Source organism: Neoarius graeffei, chromosome 6 (genome assembly GCF_027579695.1).
Source record: "Neoarius graeffei isolate fNeoGra1 chromosome 6, fNeoGra1.pri, whole genome shotgun sequence".
Lineage (NCBI taxonomy): Eukaryota > Metazoa > Chordata > Actinopteri > Siluriformes > Ariidae > Neoarius > Neoarius graeffei.
Window position 1 is genome coordinate 9,736,949 of NC_083574.1, and position 17,598 is coordinate 9,754,546.

At 42.7% G+C, this 17,598-nt stretch overlaps 1 protein-coding gene across 1 annotated transcript in view; it reads left to right on the plus strand.

Annotated features, from left to right (window-relative positions):
* The first annotated feature begins 9,354 nt into the window (after positions 1 to 9,354).
* Positions 9,355 to 17,598, plus strand: part of LOC132887638 (ryanodine receptor 1-like) — a 239,010-nt gene continuing 230,766 nt past the window's right edge. The window contains exons 1-3 of the mRNA XM_060923104.1: positions 9,355 to 9,486; positions 11,807 to 11,905; positions 12,405 to 12,425. Of these exons, the coding sequence (XP_060779087.1) occupies positions 9,355 to 9,486; positions 11,807 to 11,905; positions 12,405 to 12,425 (252 nt within the window). The remainder of the gene's footprint in view (positions 9,487 to 11,806; positions 11,906 to 12,404; positions 12,426 to 17,598) is intronic.

Consider the following 17,598-nt stretch of genomic DNA (forward strand, 5'->3'; position numbering starts at 1 on the left):
ACATGGCATCCCTGATTTCCATAAAGAACTTCAAATTTTGATTCGTCTGACCACAGAACAGTTTTCCACTTTGCCACAGTCCATTTTAAATGAGCCTTGGCCCAGAGAAGATGTCTGCGCTTCTGGATCATGTTTAGATACGGCTTCTTCTTTGAACTATAGAGTTTTAGCTGGCAACGGTGGATGGCACGGTGAATTGTGTTCATAGATAATGTTCTCTGGAAATATTCCTGAGCCTATTTTGTGATTTCCAATACAGAAGCATGCCTGTATGTGATGCAGTGCCGTCTAAGGGCCCGAAGATCATGGGCACCCAGTATGGTTTTCTGGCCTTGACCCTTACGCACAGAGATTCTTCCAGATTCTCTGAATCTTTTGATGACATTATGCACTGTAGATGATGATATATTCAAACTCTTTGCAATTTTACACTGTCGAACTCCTTTCTGATATTGCTCCACTATTTGTCGGTGCAGAATTAGGGGGATTGGTGATCCTCTTCCCATCTTTACTTCTGAGAGCCGCTGCCACTCCAAGATGCTCTTTTTATACCCAGTCATGTTAATGACCTATTGCCAATTGACCTAATGAGTTGCAATTTGGTCCTCCAGCTGTTCCTTTTTTGTACCTTTAACTTTTCCAGCCTCTTATTGCCCCTGTCCCAACTTCTTTGAGATGTTTTGCTGTCATGAAATTTCAAATGAGCCAATATTTGGCATGAAATTTCAAAATGTCTCACTTTCGACATTTGATATGTTGTCTATGTTCTATTGTGAATACAATATCAGGTTTTGAGATTTGTAAATTATTGCATTCCGTTTTTATTTACAATTTGTACTTTGTCCCAACTTTTTTGGAATTGGGGTTGTAGTCTCAGGTCCAATGAGTGCAGTTTTATAAGGAAATGAGCTGTAGGTTTTACTGAGCATCTTCCAGAACCAGCCACAGTTCTTCTGGACACTTTGTCACACTCATGTCTTCATTTTGCACCAAAACCCAGTAGCCTTCATTATGTTTTCTTTTTAAATCTGAAAAGTGCTCTCTTATGGAACATACTGCTCGGACATATTACAAACTTTTTTTGTTTTTCTGTAGCGCGGTTTTGTACTGGAAAACGAACGTTTGGAACTCTAAAATGTTTTTGTACTGACTCGATAATGTAGACGTCATAAAATAGAAATCTATAACAAAGTTTGTATGAAAGAAAAAAAAATAGGGTGCCTAAGACTTTTGCACAGTAGTGTATATGTAGAGTGCACGGGCGATTGCTCTAAGACAACGAGGGAGGCTCAGCCGCCTCTAAAAATGACGAACATCGTGTAGGATGAATTGCGCTAGGCTTATGTTATAGCCGACCTTATAACATTGCTATTTCAGATCCAGAATCATAGAAATATATGTGCTCAACCCACTACAGTGTGAAATCATTCCGTTATAACTTTCCCCAGTTTGCTTAATGTGTGCGTGAGTTTTTCCCCCTCGTGACAGCGCGATGCAGCCCAGCCTCAGTGGATTGGGAGCTATGTGCTTGTCAATCTCAAAATGCAAGACGATTATTGGACAAATACTGTGAAAATGCCCGCCCACGGAGTCCCACGGACTCCCAGCCTCAATGGACTTCAACGGCATTTGGGAGCTCTGCGCTTTTCAATCTCAAAATGCAAGATGGTTATTGGACAAATACTGTGAAAATGCCCGCCTACGGACTCTGAGCCTCACATGGGAGGGACATGGCAGTTTCCGCGAGGAGACTGGTGATTGGTGAAAGCAGCCGGATATTTTCTTTGATTGAAAGCTCGTTTCAACTATAGACAGGCAGCACAGTGTTGCCAGATTGGGCAGTTTTAAGTGCATTTTGGCGGGTTTTGAACATATTTTGGGCTGGATAACGTCAGCAGTATCTGGCAACATCAGTTCAGTCCCATGCGGATTCGCAAGTGCTGTGGTGTATTGTAAGAGATCGGCTTACATTTCGATTTCATTCATTACATACGGTTTCTACCAGCTTTTTTAGTTTGTATATATTTTCATTGTAAATAAAGTGTAAATATAGTGTTGTCAAGTTTGCTATCTTAGTTCCAGAAATTTCGTTTATTTGAGTGATTGAACTTGAACTTGAGGGGGCTAGTCAGCTAGCAAGAAAGCTGCGCACGGATGCCAAGCATTGCTGATTTAATTTTGGCGAAGCCATTTGCCAGTCTTCCTTTCGAGGAAAAAAATTAAAATTAAAGAGCAGGGTAGACCAACGCCTCAAACTGACTTGGTGAAAAAGGTAGGGAATAATACTCGTTCCTTTCAGCTCTCCTGGTACGAGAAAGTGAATTGGCTAACAGCAAGTGACCCACATCAACAACAGTAAATAGGCTACTTTAGTAATATGTCATGGATGGACCAAAAATATAGAATCTATTTAAAATGTTTATGCTGAGTATATTATATTGGAATATATATTTTTTTCTGGATATGAATTAAACACAGCTACAATTTGGAAAACATTTTTAAACAAAAACACAGCCGAGGTCAATTTTTAAACAACATGCCACAATTTTAAAATATAAAATGTTAAAATATACCCCCCCCCCCCCCCCAACACCACCAGCATGTATATTGGACAGTAGGCTAATGGGCCAAAAGAACCTGTTATTTCACAGTTTTTGACCCTGCCAACAATCAGCCAGATCAGAGGCAAGAGTATGGGCAAAATTGATGTGGTTTTTTTTTTTTAAATCTGGAAATATCGTAACCAACCAGCCTCCCCTGTTTGAAAGACTACCAGCCGCCACTGGTAGAGTGATTGGTCCAGATGTACTGTACAGTACCAGTCAAAAGTTTGGACACACCTTCTAATTCAACATTTTTCTTTATTTAAAAGACACTTCATGTCTTAAAGTAATGATGGATGTCAAGAAGGTCCTGGGTTCGAGCCCAGTGGCCGATAAGGGCCTTTCTGTGAGGAGTTTGCATGTTCTCCCCGTGTCTGCGTGGGTTTTCTCCAGGTGCTCCGGTTTCCCCCACAGTCCAAAGGCATGCAGGTTAGGTTAACTGGTGACTCTAAATTGACTGTAGGTGTGAATATGCTTGGAGAGGAGATGGGCGCCACCAAGCAATCCAAGCCCAGAGAAAAGACATGAGAAATGAGTGACTATGTCAGCATCTCTCATGTCTCCCTACGACCGCAATGCGGTTACGAGAATGAACAGAACAGAAAGCAATTTCGCAAATTTGAAATGGAAACCTATTTTTTTGTATTTAAGTCACATGACATGGCACGAAGTGCAACTTTCTGGAAAAAAGAGCATTCTGTCAAGGCAGAAAACCCAACTTTAAACAAATAACATCACTCAATGGAAATACTGACTATTCGCAGACAGTTGTGTTTTGATGAATTTAAAAAAAAAAAAAAACATCATCACTTCTACTGTATTTTGGGCAAACCTCCACTGGAAACTGGGCTTGTGTGTCATAAGCAGGAGAGCTACTGTATATGACAACTTTATGTCATTTTATTTTGCTCAGTTTCATCAGTTTTTGCACATAGCTGCATGTTTTCCCTTTTCTGATTAGGCTGAAGAAAACAGTGTTGTAGTCGAGTCACTAAACTTCGAATCTGAGTCCAGTCTCGAGTCCCCAGTGTTCAACTCCGAGTCAAGTCCAAGTCATTAAATAAAATTTTGATTCGAGTCCGAGTCGAGTCCACTATTGATCCGAGTCCAAGAACAAGACTCCAACCGCACCATTTGGCGGTGGCTGTTGCTGCCTTTATGTGAAACCATCTCTGCTGCTGTGTTGGACTAACGTTCCTGCTCGACTGCCCGTTTTAGTTAATCGACTAGAGAAAAAAAGCTTGTTCATCACTCAGCAAGCCCCGCCCACTATCAACAGGGCAAATAACATGAGAGAGGGTTAACACTAGTTAGTTCATCGCTCAGCAAGCAAGCCCCGCCCACTAGCAACAGAGCAATGAACACAGCGTGTCACTTCCTTCTCTGGGCATGGTCTTGCCAAATGACGATTGAAGTTCGAGGTCGTCCCCGTCGTCTCCTCGATAGTTCTTCTACATATGGAACACACAGCAGTGCATTCTTTCCCACTGCACGAGAAGTCTGTAGAAGCAAAGCGGACAATCCTAGAGGCGTCTCCAGGCATTTTAGCGCCATTAACGTTAGTTTGTTCCTGAACATGACGCATGAAGAGGTGACTGTGCATTCTCTTGCTTGAAATTAGTATAAAATTAATGTAGATATAAATATCTTATGCCAAATTATTATGGCATGTTGCAAAAAATAAAGAAAAAAATCCAAATCCTTGTCTCTATTTTACAAGTCCGAATCAAGCCTGAAAAAAGAAGCCTTTGTTTGTCACATGCACAGTGAAATTCCAATGCGTCTGATACAGTGAACACACATGCGCACACAAGTGAGCAATGAGCATACACACATATCCAGAGCAGTGGGCAGCTACGCCTTGCTCAAGGGCCCTTCAGCTATGATACACAGGGAGGGGAAAGTGCTGCTCATTCACTCAACTCCACTCAGATTTTTCCTGACCATCCCAGGAATCAAACATGTGACCTTTTGGGCCAAAGGCTGCGTCTGTAATCTTCAGGCCATGGCTGCCCATGACTGTTTGTCATCCATGCACACTAATTAAGACTAGTTATAAGATGTTCTACCTTTGGGTGCTGTTTCGCAGTCATGGTTGTCTTTTTGAACACCAACCAACTCCTGCAACTAGGTCCAGTATATACATGCTGAAGTTTCTCATACCGGCGGCACGGTGGTGTAGTGGTTAGCGCTGTCGCCTCACAGCAAGAAGGTCCAGGTTCGAGCCCCGTGGCCGATAAGGGCCTTTCTGTGTGGAGTTTGCATGTTCTCCCCGTGTCCGCGTGGGTTTCCTCCGGGTGCTCCGGTTTCCCCCACAGTCCAAAGACATGCAGGTTAGGTTAACTGGTGATTCTAAATTGACCGTAGGTGTGAATGGTTGTCTGTGTCTATGTGTCAGCCCTGTGATGACCTGGCGACTTGTCCAGGGTGTACCCTGCCTTTCGCCCGTAGTCAGCTGGGATAAGCTCCAGCTTGCCTGTGACCCTGTAGAAGGATAAAGCGGCTAGAGATAATGAGATGAGATGAGTTTCTCATACCTTATTTCACATGGACACACCTCCAGCACTAATGTCTCTTATAAGTTCTTGTAAATATGTGGAAAGCCCACCACGTGATGCATGGCGTAGTATCTTGTATTGCGTCATGGTGAACTAAGAAAAAATAGCAGAGAATTTAGGGCCACATGACCCTAAATTCATCAATTGTTTTATTTAAATAATAATAATGATAATAAAATTGGAAATCTGTGATTCGAATTCAGTACCTTTTGGTCCATTAAACAAAAATAATTAGGTGTCAGGGAAAATTCTTTTTATGACCTACACTTGAAAAATCTGAAAGGCAGTCTAGCTTTAATCTTAATGTGCCTTCCTTCTTTATGTATGAGAGTTTGGGTTATGGGTGATAGGGGTGTTTTTTCAAGTTAATTGTTATTTTTATATCCTTACCCACATGTGCTTAAAGAAAAAAAATGTCCACTTTATGCCCATTGGATTTCATTTGTACAGTATAATCATCTCAATCCTATCGTCCTTCATCAGTCCTGCACTGCTATCTGATAGTTTTGAACCAATGAGGAGTGTGAGTCACCAGAGCAGCTGGCTCGTTTTAGAAATTTAGAGCACTGCTTCATCTCCATATCAGGGCCAGGTCTCTCTCTCTCTCTCTCTCTCTCTGATTTCACAAGACAGCAGCATTGACATACCGTACGTTCAAGTCAAGTGTTGTACGCAGCTTTCCATTTAATTTACTATAGAGCTTTTCTGAACCCAGGATGGTCCAAATATCTAATGTATTCATTAGGTATCCTTGAGTACTCACTGTACTTAAAGGACTCTGGAATACTTAAAAATCTCTTTGGTACAGCTAATTGGATTGCTTTAGAAACAGTACTCTCTCTCTCTCTCTCTCTCTCTCTCTCTCTCTGTGTGTGTGTGAGATTTGTAGAGGCTGTAGAAAAGAATAAAGGGCAACCTGTCAACGTTTCCTGTATGTGGAATAGTTCTGGAGACAGATTTGGGCTGTCAGAAGATAAATGTTGGATAAAGTCCAAAGGAAGAAAGAAAGTATTAGCAGTTGAGACACGCTTTATAGAACTGGACCTGCAGAAGCCTTCGATATGTGTCTCATGTAAGAGGATGGCATTGAAAATGGTGGTTGCATCATGAAATAGATATGCCATGATATAGAGTGACAAAACCAAGGTAAAAAAAAAAAAAGTCCTCAGTGTTTCACATTTTTTCAAGAGAGAGAGAAACAGAGACATATTTAGATTAAGATGTGATATATTAATAAATAAAAAAATAAATAATAGATGGGAATAGGCTTGGAATGATGAACAATAGTATCAGGAATTGTAGATAGCTTCCAACTACTATCGAGGGATGTCTATCAATTTAGACAATTTAAATAAAACTGTGAACATCTTTGCTTACAAAACATGAACATGAAGTTTAAATGAAGAAAAAATGTATATATAAAATTTCATATATATACACAATATCCATCCATCCATCCATCCATTATCCATAACCGCTTATCCTGTGTAGGGTCTCGGGCAAGCTGGAGCCTATCCCAGCTGACTACGGGCGAAAGGCGGGGTACACCCTGGACAAGTCACCAGATCATCACAGGGCTGACAAATAGACACAGACAACCATTCACACTCACATTCACACCTACGGTCAATTTAGAGTCACCAGTTAACCTAACCTGCATGTCTTTGGACTGTGGGGGAAACCGGAGTACCCGGAGGAAACCCACGCAGACATGGGGAGAACATGCAAACTCCACACAGAAAGGCCCTCGCCGGCCACGGGGCTCGAACCCAGACCTTCTTGCTGTGAGGCGACAGCGCTAACCACTACACCACTGTGCTGCCCATAAATAAATAAATAAATGTATACCTGTACATAATAATTAAAAAAAAATACATATAATCATTAAGGGTGGCACGGTGGTGTAGTGGTTAGCGCTGTCGCATCACAGCAAGAAGGTCCGGGTTCGAGCCCCGTGGCTGGCGAGGGCCTTTCCGTGCGGAGTTTGCATGTTCTCCCCGTGTCCGCGTGGGTTTCCTCCGGGTGCTCCGGTTTCCCCCACAGTCCAAAGACATGCAGGTTAGGTTAACTGGTGACTCTAAATTGTCCGTAGGTGTGAATGTGAGTGTGAATGGTTGTCTGTGTCTATGTGTCAGCCCTGTGATGACCTGGCGACTTGTCCAGGGTGTACCCCGCCTTTCGCCCGTAGTCAGCTGGGATAGGCTCCAGCTTGCCTGCGACCCTGTAGACGGATAAAGCGGCTAGAGATAATGAGATGAGATATAATAATTTAAAAACTACCCTTAAGTTAAACAGTTAGTAAGTCATTCTAATAAGTAATATGATAAAAAAGAACATGATAATAACAAAAAACCCAATAATGTCGATAAAATTAATATTAAAAAAAGAGAACAGCCTAATTATTTACTATGAAGCAACTTTTCACCGCTCTTTTAAATTTCTTAATAGTTGACACTGATTGAATGTCATCCGGTATAGAGTCCCAGCTGTGTAGACACAAAATTTTGTCTGTCAGTTTAGATGATACAAGTGCTTAATGAACCTTAATATCCTGCTACCTGACTTGCAGCAACAAAACATCTTTCTCTGTTCCATCTGAGCTTTCCTACTCCATGCTGCCGAACAGATAAAACCGTGAACGTCTTCGCTTACAACGCATGAACGTGAACATGAAGTTTAAATTAAGAAAAAAAATCTATCTATCTATCTATCTATCTATCTATCTATCTATCTATCTATCTATCTATCTATCTATCTATCTATCTATCTATCTATCTATCTAGTGGTTTTTCAGAGCAACTTCTAGATACAAGATTTCAACAAGCATCTCTGCTCCTGAGAACATATATACAACATACTTTTATTAAATTTATAATGAGTTACATTACACAACACAGTACCTTATTCATTTGATTTACACACCTGATTTCAGTTTTGCAGCATTACTGACCTTGTAAATGAGTACTTAAAGTGCCATTCCACCATTGGATGTATTCTTTGGCATAAAATACAATATATTTTGACAACATATATAAATGGTATCACTAGATAGAGAAATCTTTTAGCTTCAAAATGATATATCAAACATAATTTTTTGACAACGACAAGTATATTAATTTTGCGACCAAATTCACCTACCCTTTTAATTTCCACGCGTGATGTCATCGGCAGGTTCCCCTTCTTGTGTACCACGTGACGTGGCACATATTATCAGCAATGACGGATAGAACGCGATAAAAATAATACCAATAAATCTAGCTAATACCAATAAATCTAGCTAACTGAAAGATTAACTCAAAATTTTTCGCAATTTTTTTGGCCCCCATATACGAGGAGAAATGACTCTCTCACTTTGGGGGTTTCCGGTCTAAAAATAGACCGACACGTGGTACACAAGAAGGGGAACCTGCCGATGACATCACGTTTCACTACCGCGCGGAAATTAAAAGGGTAGGTGACTTTGGTCGCAAAATTAATATACTTGTCGTTGTCAAAAAATTATGTTTGATATATCATTTTGAAGCTAAAAGATTTCTCTGTCTAGTCATGTTGTCATAAAATATATTGTATTTTATGCCAAAGAATACATCCAATGGTGGAATGGCACTTTAAGCATGAAAAACCATTAAACACTAAAACTAGCTGAGCCTTAAGGAGCTTTTTTCCCACAAGTATGATGTAAAATGGACATGACACACATCTGTCTGGCCATGCCCCCTTTTTCCATCAACAAAGCCACAGGTGATACCATCAGTCTATCAATCAGCAATGGTTTGGTCTGGTTTGGTGGCACAGTTGGTGATGGGTTATTACACAAGCTTAGATGGGAATGAAACTATATGCTTGCAAGTGAAGAGAAAAAAAAAGATGTCTAGAGAGAGGGATTATAGTCTGCTTACATAATGAGTGACAGGGAACAGCTGAGAATGCACTGTGTCAGGTGGAGAGTTAGACCCGGGAGTGTTTATTGGTGTATTTACACCCCACCATGCCTCTAGACAGGCCTGTGTGCTTGTGTTTGTCTTGCTGTGTATGTGTGTGTGTTAGAACATCTCAAATCAGTCCCTGTTACTGTAATATCCCATATTAAGAGAATTAATTAACCATAATCCCATTGTCAGTTGTGATGTCTGGCCTGATTTGTCCTGTACTACTGATATTTTCCTAACGTGTCCTTTTTTCCCATTGGTGCTATGCGATCTCAGGATGACACGGTGGTGCTCCAGTGTACAGCGACCATCCTGAAGGAGCAGATCAAGCTTTGCCTGTCTTGTGAGGGCTTCGGGAACCGATTGTGCTTCCTTGAAACAACATCCAATGCCCAGGTATCATCTGGATTAAGACAATAGTAAAGGAATCTTTTGAAAGGTACAACCGTCTAAGCATTTGACCTTTTGTCTGGAGGTCAGAAGTTCAAATCCTGAAAACGCAGTGGTTGTTAAAGGTTTGGAGTCCAGGACAGCATAATTGGATGGATAGTGTAACAATGCTCGCCAAGTACATATGTTTATTTACAGTACTACATTTCACAAAAATGCTTAACTCAACCCATGATTTCAGCAAGTGACATCAGATCAACATGGCTGCTCAGAGCATCAACAGTAAACAAACAGCATGCGGTACCTTTAAATGAATTGTACGGAATATGCTTTAGGTTACATTACAGGCATTTAGCAGACGCTCTTATCCAGAGCGACGTACAACATACCCAGAGCAGCCTGGGGAGCAGTTAGGTGCTTTGCTGAAGGACACTTCAGCCATTCCTGTTGGTTCAGGGAATCGAACTGGTGGCCATTTGGTCCCAAAGCTGCTTCTCTAATAGCCCGGTCACACCGCCCGAACTTTGCTGGAGCGTTCCTTGAACGGTAGGGAGGGGGGGCCGAATTTCGACAACGCTCGTCACCGCGCACAAAATGGGAAAAAAATCGAAAACACGGGCGTTGGCTTAGCGGTGCACCGCTGAAGCCGGCGTTGCTTTAGCGTTGGTTTAGAGGTAGCGAGCGTTAGTTTAGCGGTGACGCGAGCGTTGGTATAGCGGCGTTCTGCGCATGCGGGCTTTGGCTCGGCGGGGGTATAAAGTTGGTTTAGCGGCATACCGCTTGTGACTACGGAGCTGAACGGATTGTTTTGATACAAGTTCTGATAGATTTTTGATAGAAGCTCCACCATCAGCTTGTCATACAGTCCATGTTCAGGCCTTCTCAGTATCCACTGTCTGACCCACACAACTCTGTCTTTCCTTCTTCTCTCTCTTCTCCTTCTGTCAACAGCTTGTTGCAATCTGAGGAGGTTCTGATTCTGCTGCTGGACTAGTGCACCAATCATAGCAAGTCTCTCAGCATCCATGGTGATACAGTTTTACTGTAACTTTGAGCAAATTCGATATAGATGAGGTCTGAACTCAACGGCAGCTCGATTCCAAATGAGCTCCTGGTCCATTTCTCCCCGTATTTATAGCCAAATTCTGGTCCCGCTCCGACACTTCTATACCAACGCCAAACCAAAGTTCATCGCCGCCATGGATAGCTGCTTCAACGCCCGACACCGTTCCAGCAACCCCGTGTCCGCTCGTAAAATGCTTACAACCGCTCCACCGAAGTTTGTGCAACGTTTAATCGCCGCCCGGGCAATGCTGGCGAAGCAGCGGTGGTCCAGCGTTCAAGATTTCTGCATTGGCCTAGCGGACCCAAGCATCCACGAACTTGCATCTAGCGGTGCCAAACTTTGACTGGGCGTTGGTGGAGCGGGGGTGAACTTTGCTGGGGCGGAAAATTGCCCCCTCCTCACCGCTCGCAATATTTTGTGCAGCTCAAAACTTTCGGAGCAGTAGGAGGGCCCCTTGAGAAACATCAGTGGTGGCTGAGCGTATACGGCGTTGCTTTAACGGGGGCCAACTTTTGTTAAACGGTGGTGAACGGTTACGAGCGGTGATTAATTTTTTTCACCGCTCCAGGAACGCTCCAGCAAAGTTCGGGCGGTGTGACCGGGCCCTAACCGTTAGGCCATGGCTGCCTGAAATCAGTATACAAGTATAATCACTTGTTAAATGTGTAACATTATGTTTCGAGGCAGTAAATATATATATACAAATCATCATCGTTAGCCTGCTAGCTTGTTGCCTTTAAAATGTGAAAATGGAGGGGTTTCCCAATTTTTTCCCCTCACTTTGTAGCTCAAATGTTGGGGGCTGAAAATTATATAATTCCTTGATATCTGACTTCCTATTTCAGCATTAGTTCATATATAAACAAATCAAGGCAGTTAGTGCTCTCCTTCCTCACATTAGCGGCAGTTCACATGTCAGAGAAAGCATATGCTAAGGTTCACCTTATCAGATTGGTAGCACAGTTTGTAAGTAGGAATGGCCACTGAAATGATCTGTTTCTAAGCTTATAACCTTTTTTTTTGAATGGACAAGACTGATATTTCTGAAGGTAATATCCAAAATTAAAGCGTGATATTCAAAAGCTTAAAGGCATATCTAAACAGGAAATGAATGACAAAAAGGTGTTTCTAAGACAACAAGCATGACTCTTCTGACACATGATGTTCCATAGCTAAGTGGACAACATAGCTTAGCTCCTGCTGTTTACGAGTGCTCGTGTAAATTTCCATTTCCACTGACTTTTTCTGTCCTCTGTCCAGAATGTGCCCCCTGATTTGGCTATCTGCGCCTTCATCCTGGAGCAGTCGCTCTCGGTGCGGGCGCTGCAGGAGATGCTGGCCAACACCATGGAGATGGAGGTGAGAGCCAGAGATGTTAAGGAACAGAGGGTTGGGGAAATGATAGAGTACGAAGAAGAGAGGATGGTAGCTGAAGTGCGAGGTGAAGTGAGATTAGCATCTGGTTTCGTAATAGCATGGAGATATGATAGTAGTCTTGGGTTGCTGTCTTTGCCTGAATATTGTCATGTGACGAGCCCAGGTTAGTCATGCTGCAAAAAAGTTTCATCAACAAAGAACAGATTTTGAACAACGTTATAAAAGGTATTTTACTAGTTGTGAAGCATCAGAGCTCGCAAGGTAATGTATAATTACGGGATATGCTTTACTAATAACCAAATCAGCTCTTCTTATTTGTTTTTTATTTATTTACATATTTAGGGTATGGGAAGTGAGCTAAGGCACGTTCATGTCTTTTCCTTTGGACAGACCCTCTGTTGAGCTTCCATTAGCGTAACTAAACTTCATGTGCCTTTTTCTCTCTTCCCCGACACCTCGCCCCTTTCTCTGCCACCCGTAGGCAGTCGATTTGGACCAGTGGGTATGTCCTTGCACATGTCTCTTGTTCATCTGTCTACCCCAATCTGATCTAAGCACCTCTCCTCCACTCCTTCCTGTCCTTCTTTCCCAGTGTGTCTCGTTTAGATGAAATGAAATGGTAATGGTGCTGCAGTGACCTTCCTTCTCCCCTAAGCCTTCCCTTCTTCTCAGCTTCAATCACAAGTGTTCCTCATGTTGACTGTATAGAGTTAGTCCCTGAGTAAACGAGAGAGAGAGAGAGAGATCTCCAGTGGCTCAAATCCTGGTTGCCAAGTCTAGAAACATCCCATTTTTCACCATAGCTTCCTGTCCGTAACATACTCACATGGCTGTGTTTCTTTTACCAGCTATTTAAGGATAAAACAATTCAAAGAAAACCCTGATTTTTTTAGACAATTTGTTAACATTGTCATGTCAAAGAAACACAGTCCTCTTTTAATTTGTGCCTTTCATGCAGCACCTTCATCCATTCACTCACACCATCCCATCTTTCACTTTTTTTTTTACTTGACAACCCCAATTCCAAAAAAGTTTGAATGCTGTGTAAACTGGAAATAAAAACAGAATGCGATAATTTGCAAATAATGGAAACCCTATATTTCATTGAAAATAGAACAAAGACAACGTATCAAATGTTGAAACGGAGAAATGTTATTGTTTTTTGAAAAATATATGCTCATTTTGAATTTGATTTCAGTAAAGTTGGGACAGGGGCATGTTTACCACTGTGTTGCATCACTTCTACTTTTAACAACACTCTGTAAATGTTTTGGGAATTGATGAGACCAGTTGCTCTAGTTATGAAAGAGAAATGTTGTCCCATTCTTGCCTGACAATTTCAGTTGCTCAACAGTTCGGGGTCTCCTTTGTTGCATTTTGCGCTTCATAGTGCGCCAAATGTTTTAAATGGGTGACAGGTCTGGACTGCAGGCAGGCCAGTTTAGCACCCGGACTCTTTTACTATGGAGCCATGCAGTTTTAATATGTGCAGAAAGCGGTTTGGCATTGTCTTGCTGAAAGAAGGAAGGCCTTCCCTGAAAAAGATTTTGTCTGGATGGCAACATATTGCTCTGTAACATGTATATATCTCATCTCATCACCTCTAGCTGCTTTATCCTGTTCTACAGGGTCGCAGGCAATCTGGAGCCTATCCCAGCTGACTACGGGTGAAAGGCGGGGTACACCCTGGACAAGTTGCCACAGGGCTCGTGAGTGCGACCGTGATTTCAAATATAGTCGCACTTACGACTAGAATTTTGAGGGTGCGACTATATTTGAAATCACGGTCGCACGGTGCGCCAATAAAAAAATGAGCAAAAATTAAGGCCTGCACCTAGATAATGGCTGCAAAACAAAGCCGCCATCTGAAAAAAAACAAGCTTCACACCGGCTGGCTGACTGAAGCGCGAAAACCAAGTCCCCGCCCACCCCCGGCAGAAACACGCGATCAAATTAATTTTTATAACTCCCCAGCCAGTTGACAAGTGCCATTCGCCTGCTATACGAAACCTGGAAGTAGCACTAGTGCTGCGCCGGCCGTTCCAAGAAATTTTCCATGATGTAATGCATCCTGCGAGTCAGCTGATCATGATTGGCAAATCAACTTGTTAAACGATCAGCTGACCGTAATCAGCGAATCAAGGAGCAGATTGATAAGGATAAACAACAAACACGGTTAGTAAGCATGTGTATGATTGGTCAGAAGTTTCTGTGGCCCTGTGGTCTCTGTTCAGACAAGATGAAGCGCTCCATTGCAGAGTTCCACATGACTCTGCCTGCTATTATCATTTTTTTTGTTTATTTTTTTCAACAGTTGACTTGTGTTCTGTAGGATGTTCTGTCAGGTCAGTATGCCTGTGTACCACTCTATAGGATGTTCTGTCAGGTCAGTATGCCTGTGTACCACTCTATAGGATGTTCTGTCAGGTCAGTATGCCTGTGTACCATTCTATAGGATGTTCTGTCAGGTCAGTATGCCTGGCTGTGTATTTGACTTGACATCATCAGTGTTATGCCTGGACATGACTGCAGGTTCAAGTCTGGAATAAAGCAGTTGGTTGTAACAAATGGTGTGATTTGTCCTTCTTTCCCAAGAACCACCTAAAATACCACACATTGCCAAGTCTTTTGCACCTATCAATGTGGGCTTTTTCTTTTATAATCTATACAAATACTTAATGGAAGGTTGTTAACATTGATTAATAGGAGTAATACTTGGTATGGCAAAGACGTTTGCTCGTGCTCTCAACCTTTTATAGTGGTGCGCCTAGATTTTTGCTGGTGCGCCCAATTTTTAGGGGTTGGGAACACAGTGCTCCTAGGTCAAAAAGTTAGTCTGGAGCCCTGCGCCAGGTCATCACAGGGCTGACACATAGACACAGACAACCATTCACATTCACACCTACGGTCAATTTAGAGTCACCAGTTAACCTAACCTGCATGTCTTTGGACTGTGGGGGAAACCGAAGCACCCGGAGGAAACCCATGTGGACACGGGGAGAACATGCAAACTCCACACAGAAAGGCCCTCGCCGGCCACAGGGCTCGAACCCGGACCTTCTTGCTATGAGGCAACAGTGCTAACCACTACACCACCGTGCCGCCCCCATGTATATATCATTCAGCATTAATGATGCCTTCCCAGATGCACAAGCTACCTGTATCATGTGCACTAATGCACCCAGGGGCACCACCAGAAATTTTGGGCCCCATGAAAGATTAGAATTTTGGGCCCCCCAACTTTGCCCACCCTCGTCACAATTGCACTATTGTCATTATTTGACTTTTGATAGCCCATGGACCTTGAGTTTGTGACTTTATTACATTTTATGTATTAACCAATGGTTGAAACCAATGGTTTAGAACGTGTGGACATTCCACACACGTAACCATGTCAAACACTTGACTGGTGTCCGTTATTAGTGTAACGGGTTTATTTTTTTCCACTTGCCATTGTGTGTAGTGGTGGGGAAATTCTGAGCTGGCCCTTTAAGAGCGCAGGTAGTTATGGGAACGAGGCGCTGGCCTCTTTCAGTTCGTTTTGGAAATAAAGCGCCAATGCCACTAGACGTTTGCAGCCCGTCCTCAGCAGTGTATTTGTGTCTCATTTCTTCAGAATAAAAAGACTGGTGAACAACACAACGCAACGTCTGTTACATTAGCAACACTTTAATCTAGCAAACTGTATATGGCGCTCGCTCATTAAAAACTTCAATCCTAAAGCATTTATGAGTTGTATTGCTGCTTACCTCCTTCTCCAAAGCGGGGTTCAGTGGTTTGGTAGGGCGGAGGCCCCCCTGAGGCTGAATCTGTGCATATTTAGGGCACCCCATTAGTTATGAAACTGGTTATTAGCACCAGCATAACGTAAGATTTCATCTTGTTTATCACACAAGTCAGTTCAGTTATTAAAATGGAAAAAATGTCACTGTACAAACTGTAAAAGTGTTCTCTTGATAGGCTAATCCAACCACGTTCATACTGTTCATTTACCATTCGCTAATATTTTGAACACATGTGAGCGATAGCTACCTTTCTTTGGGAAAAACTGAGTGACCAGTTGCCTGCCTCTCCGGTCCCTCTCAGCTTTCAGCTGCCTTTCTTTACGTTTTTGACAGCCACTCTTCATATTTAGCGATCATAGACTGTACGCACTCCACTGCTGGCTGCTGCACCGCGACACAGCAGCAAGTAGCGTTGCACTGATCAGCACACAGATTTAACGCATCGCGCTTCTACCAGAACTGGACCGTACCATTTCGCAAAAGGGGGAGGGTTAAATGACAATATGTTGAACTCAAGAAATAGACAACCTTGTTCAATTAGCTCATTTTACCAGATGGAATATTGCATTGTTGTTATTTCAAAAGTCTTATTAAAATCGTCAAAAGCATATTATCAGCCCCTTAAAGGGCCCCATGGCAGTGCTGGGCCCCTAGAATTGTTCTAACCTTTCCCCCCCTGGCGGCGCCCATGAATGCACCCTCATACCTTTACAGATGCTGGCTTTTGAACTGTGCACTGATAACAAGCCAGATGGTCCCTCTCCTCTTTAGCCTGGAGAACATGGCATCCATGATTTCTAAAAATAATTTCTAATTTTGATTCATCAGACCTCAGGACAGTTTTCCATTTCGCCTCAGTCCATCGTAAAAGAGCTCAGGCCCAGAGAAGGTGGCAGTGTTTCTGGATATCGTTTATATCTAGTTTTAACTTGCGTTTATGGATGTAGTAATGAACTGTTTTCACAGAAGTGTTCCTGAGCCCATACAGTGATTTCCACTACAGACACATGTCTGCTTTTAATGCAGTGTCGCCTGAGGACCTGAAGATCACCAGCATCCAATGTCAGTTTTCAGCCTTGTCTCTTGCATACAGAAATTTCTCCAGATTCTCTGAATCTTTTCATGAAATTATGAACCATAGATGATGTGATCCCCAAATTCTTTGCAGTTTTACATTGAGGAACTTTACTCTTAAATTGTTGCACTGTTTGCCCATGCAGTCTTTCACAGAGGTGTGAACTACTCCCCATCTTTACTTCTGAGAGACTCCGCCTCTCTGGGATGCTCGTTTTATATCCAATCATGTTACTGACCTGTTACCAATTAACCTAATTAGGTTTTTTTTAGCATTACACAACTGTTTTCAGTCTTTTGTTGCCCCTGTCCCAACTTTTCTGAAATATGTTGCTGACATCAAATTCAAAATGAGCATGTATTTAAAAAAATAAAATAAAATTTCTCAGGGCGGCACGGTGGTGTAGTGGTTAGCGCTGTCGCCTCACAGCAAGAAGGTCCTGGGTTCGAGCCCCGGGGCCGGCGAGGGCCTTTCTGTGTGGAGTTTGCATGTTCTCCCCGTGTCCGCGTGGGTTTCCTCCGGGTGCTCCGGTTTCCCCCAAAGACATGCAGGTTAGGTTAACTGGTGACTCTAAATTGACTGTAGGTGTGAATGTGAGTGTGAATGGTTGTCTGTGTCTATGTGTCAGCCCTGTGATGACCTGGCGACTTGTCCAGGGTGTACCCCGCCTTTCGCCCGTAGTCAGCTGGGATAGGCTCCAGCTTGCCTGCGACCCTGTAGAAGGATAAAGCGGCTAGAGATAATGTGATGTGTGATGTGTGAAAATTTCTCAGTTCCAACATTTGATATGTTGTCTTTGTACTATTTTCAATCAA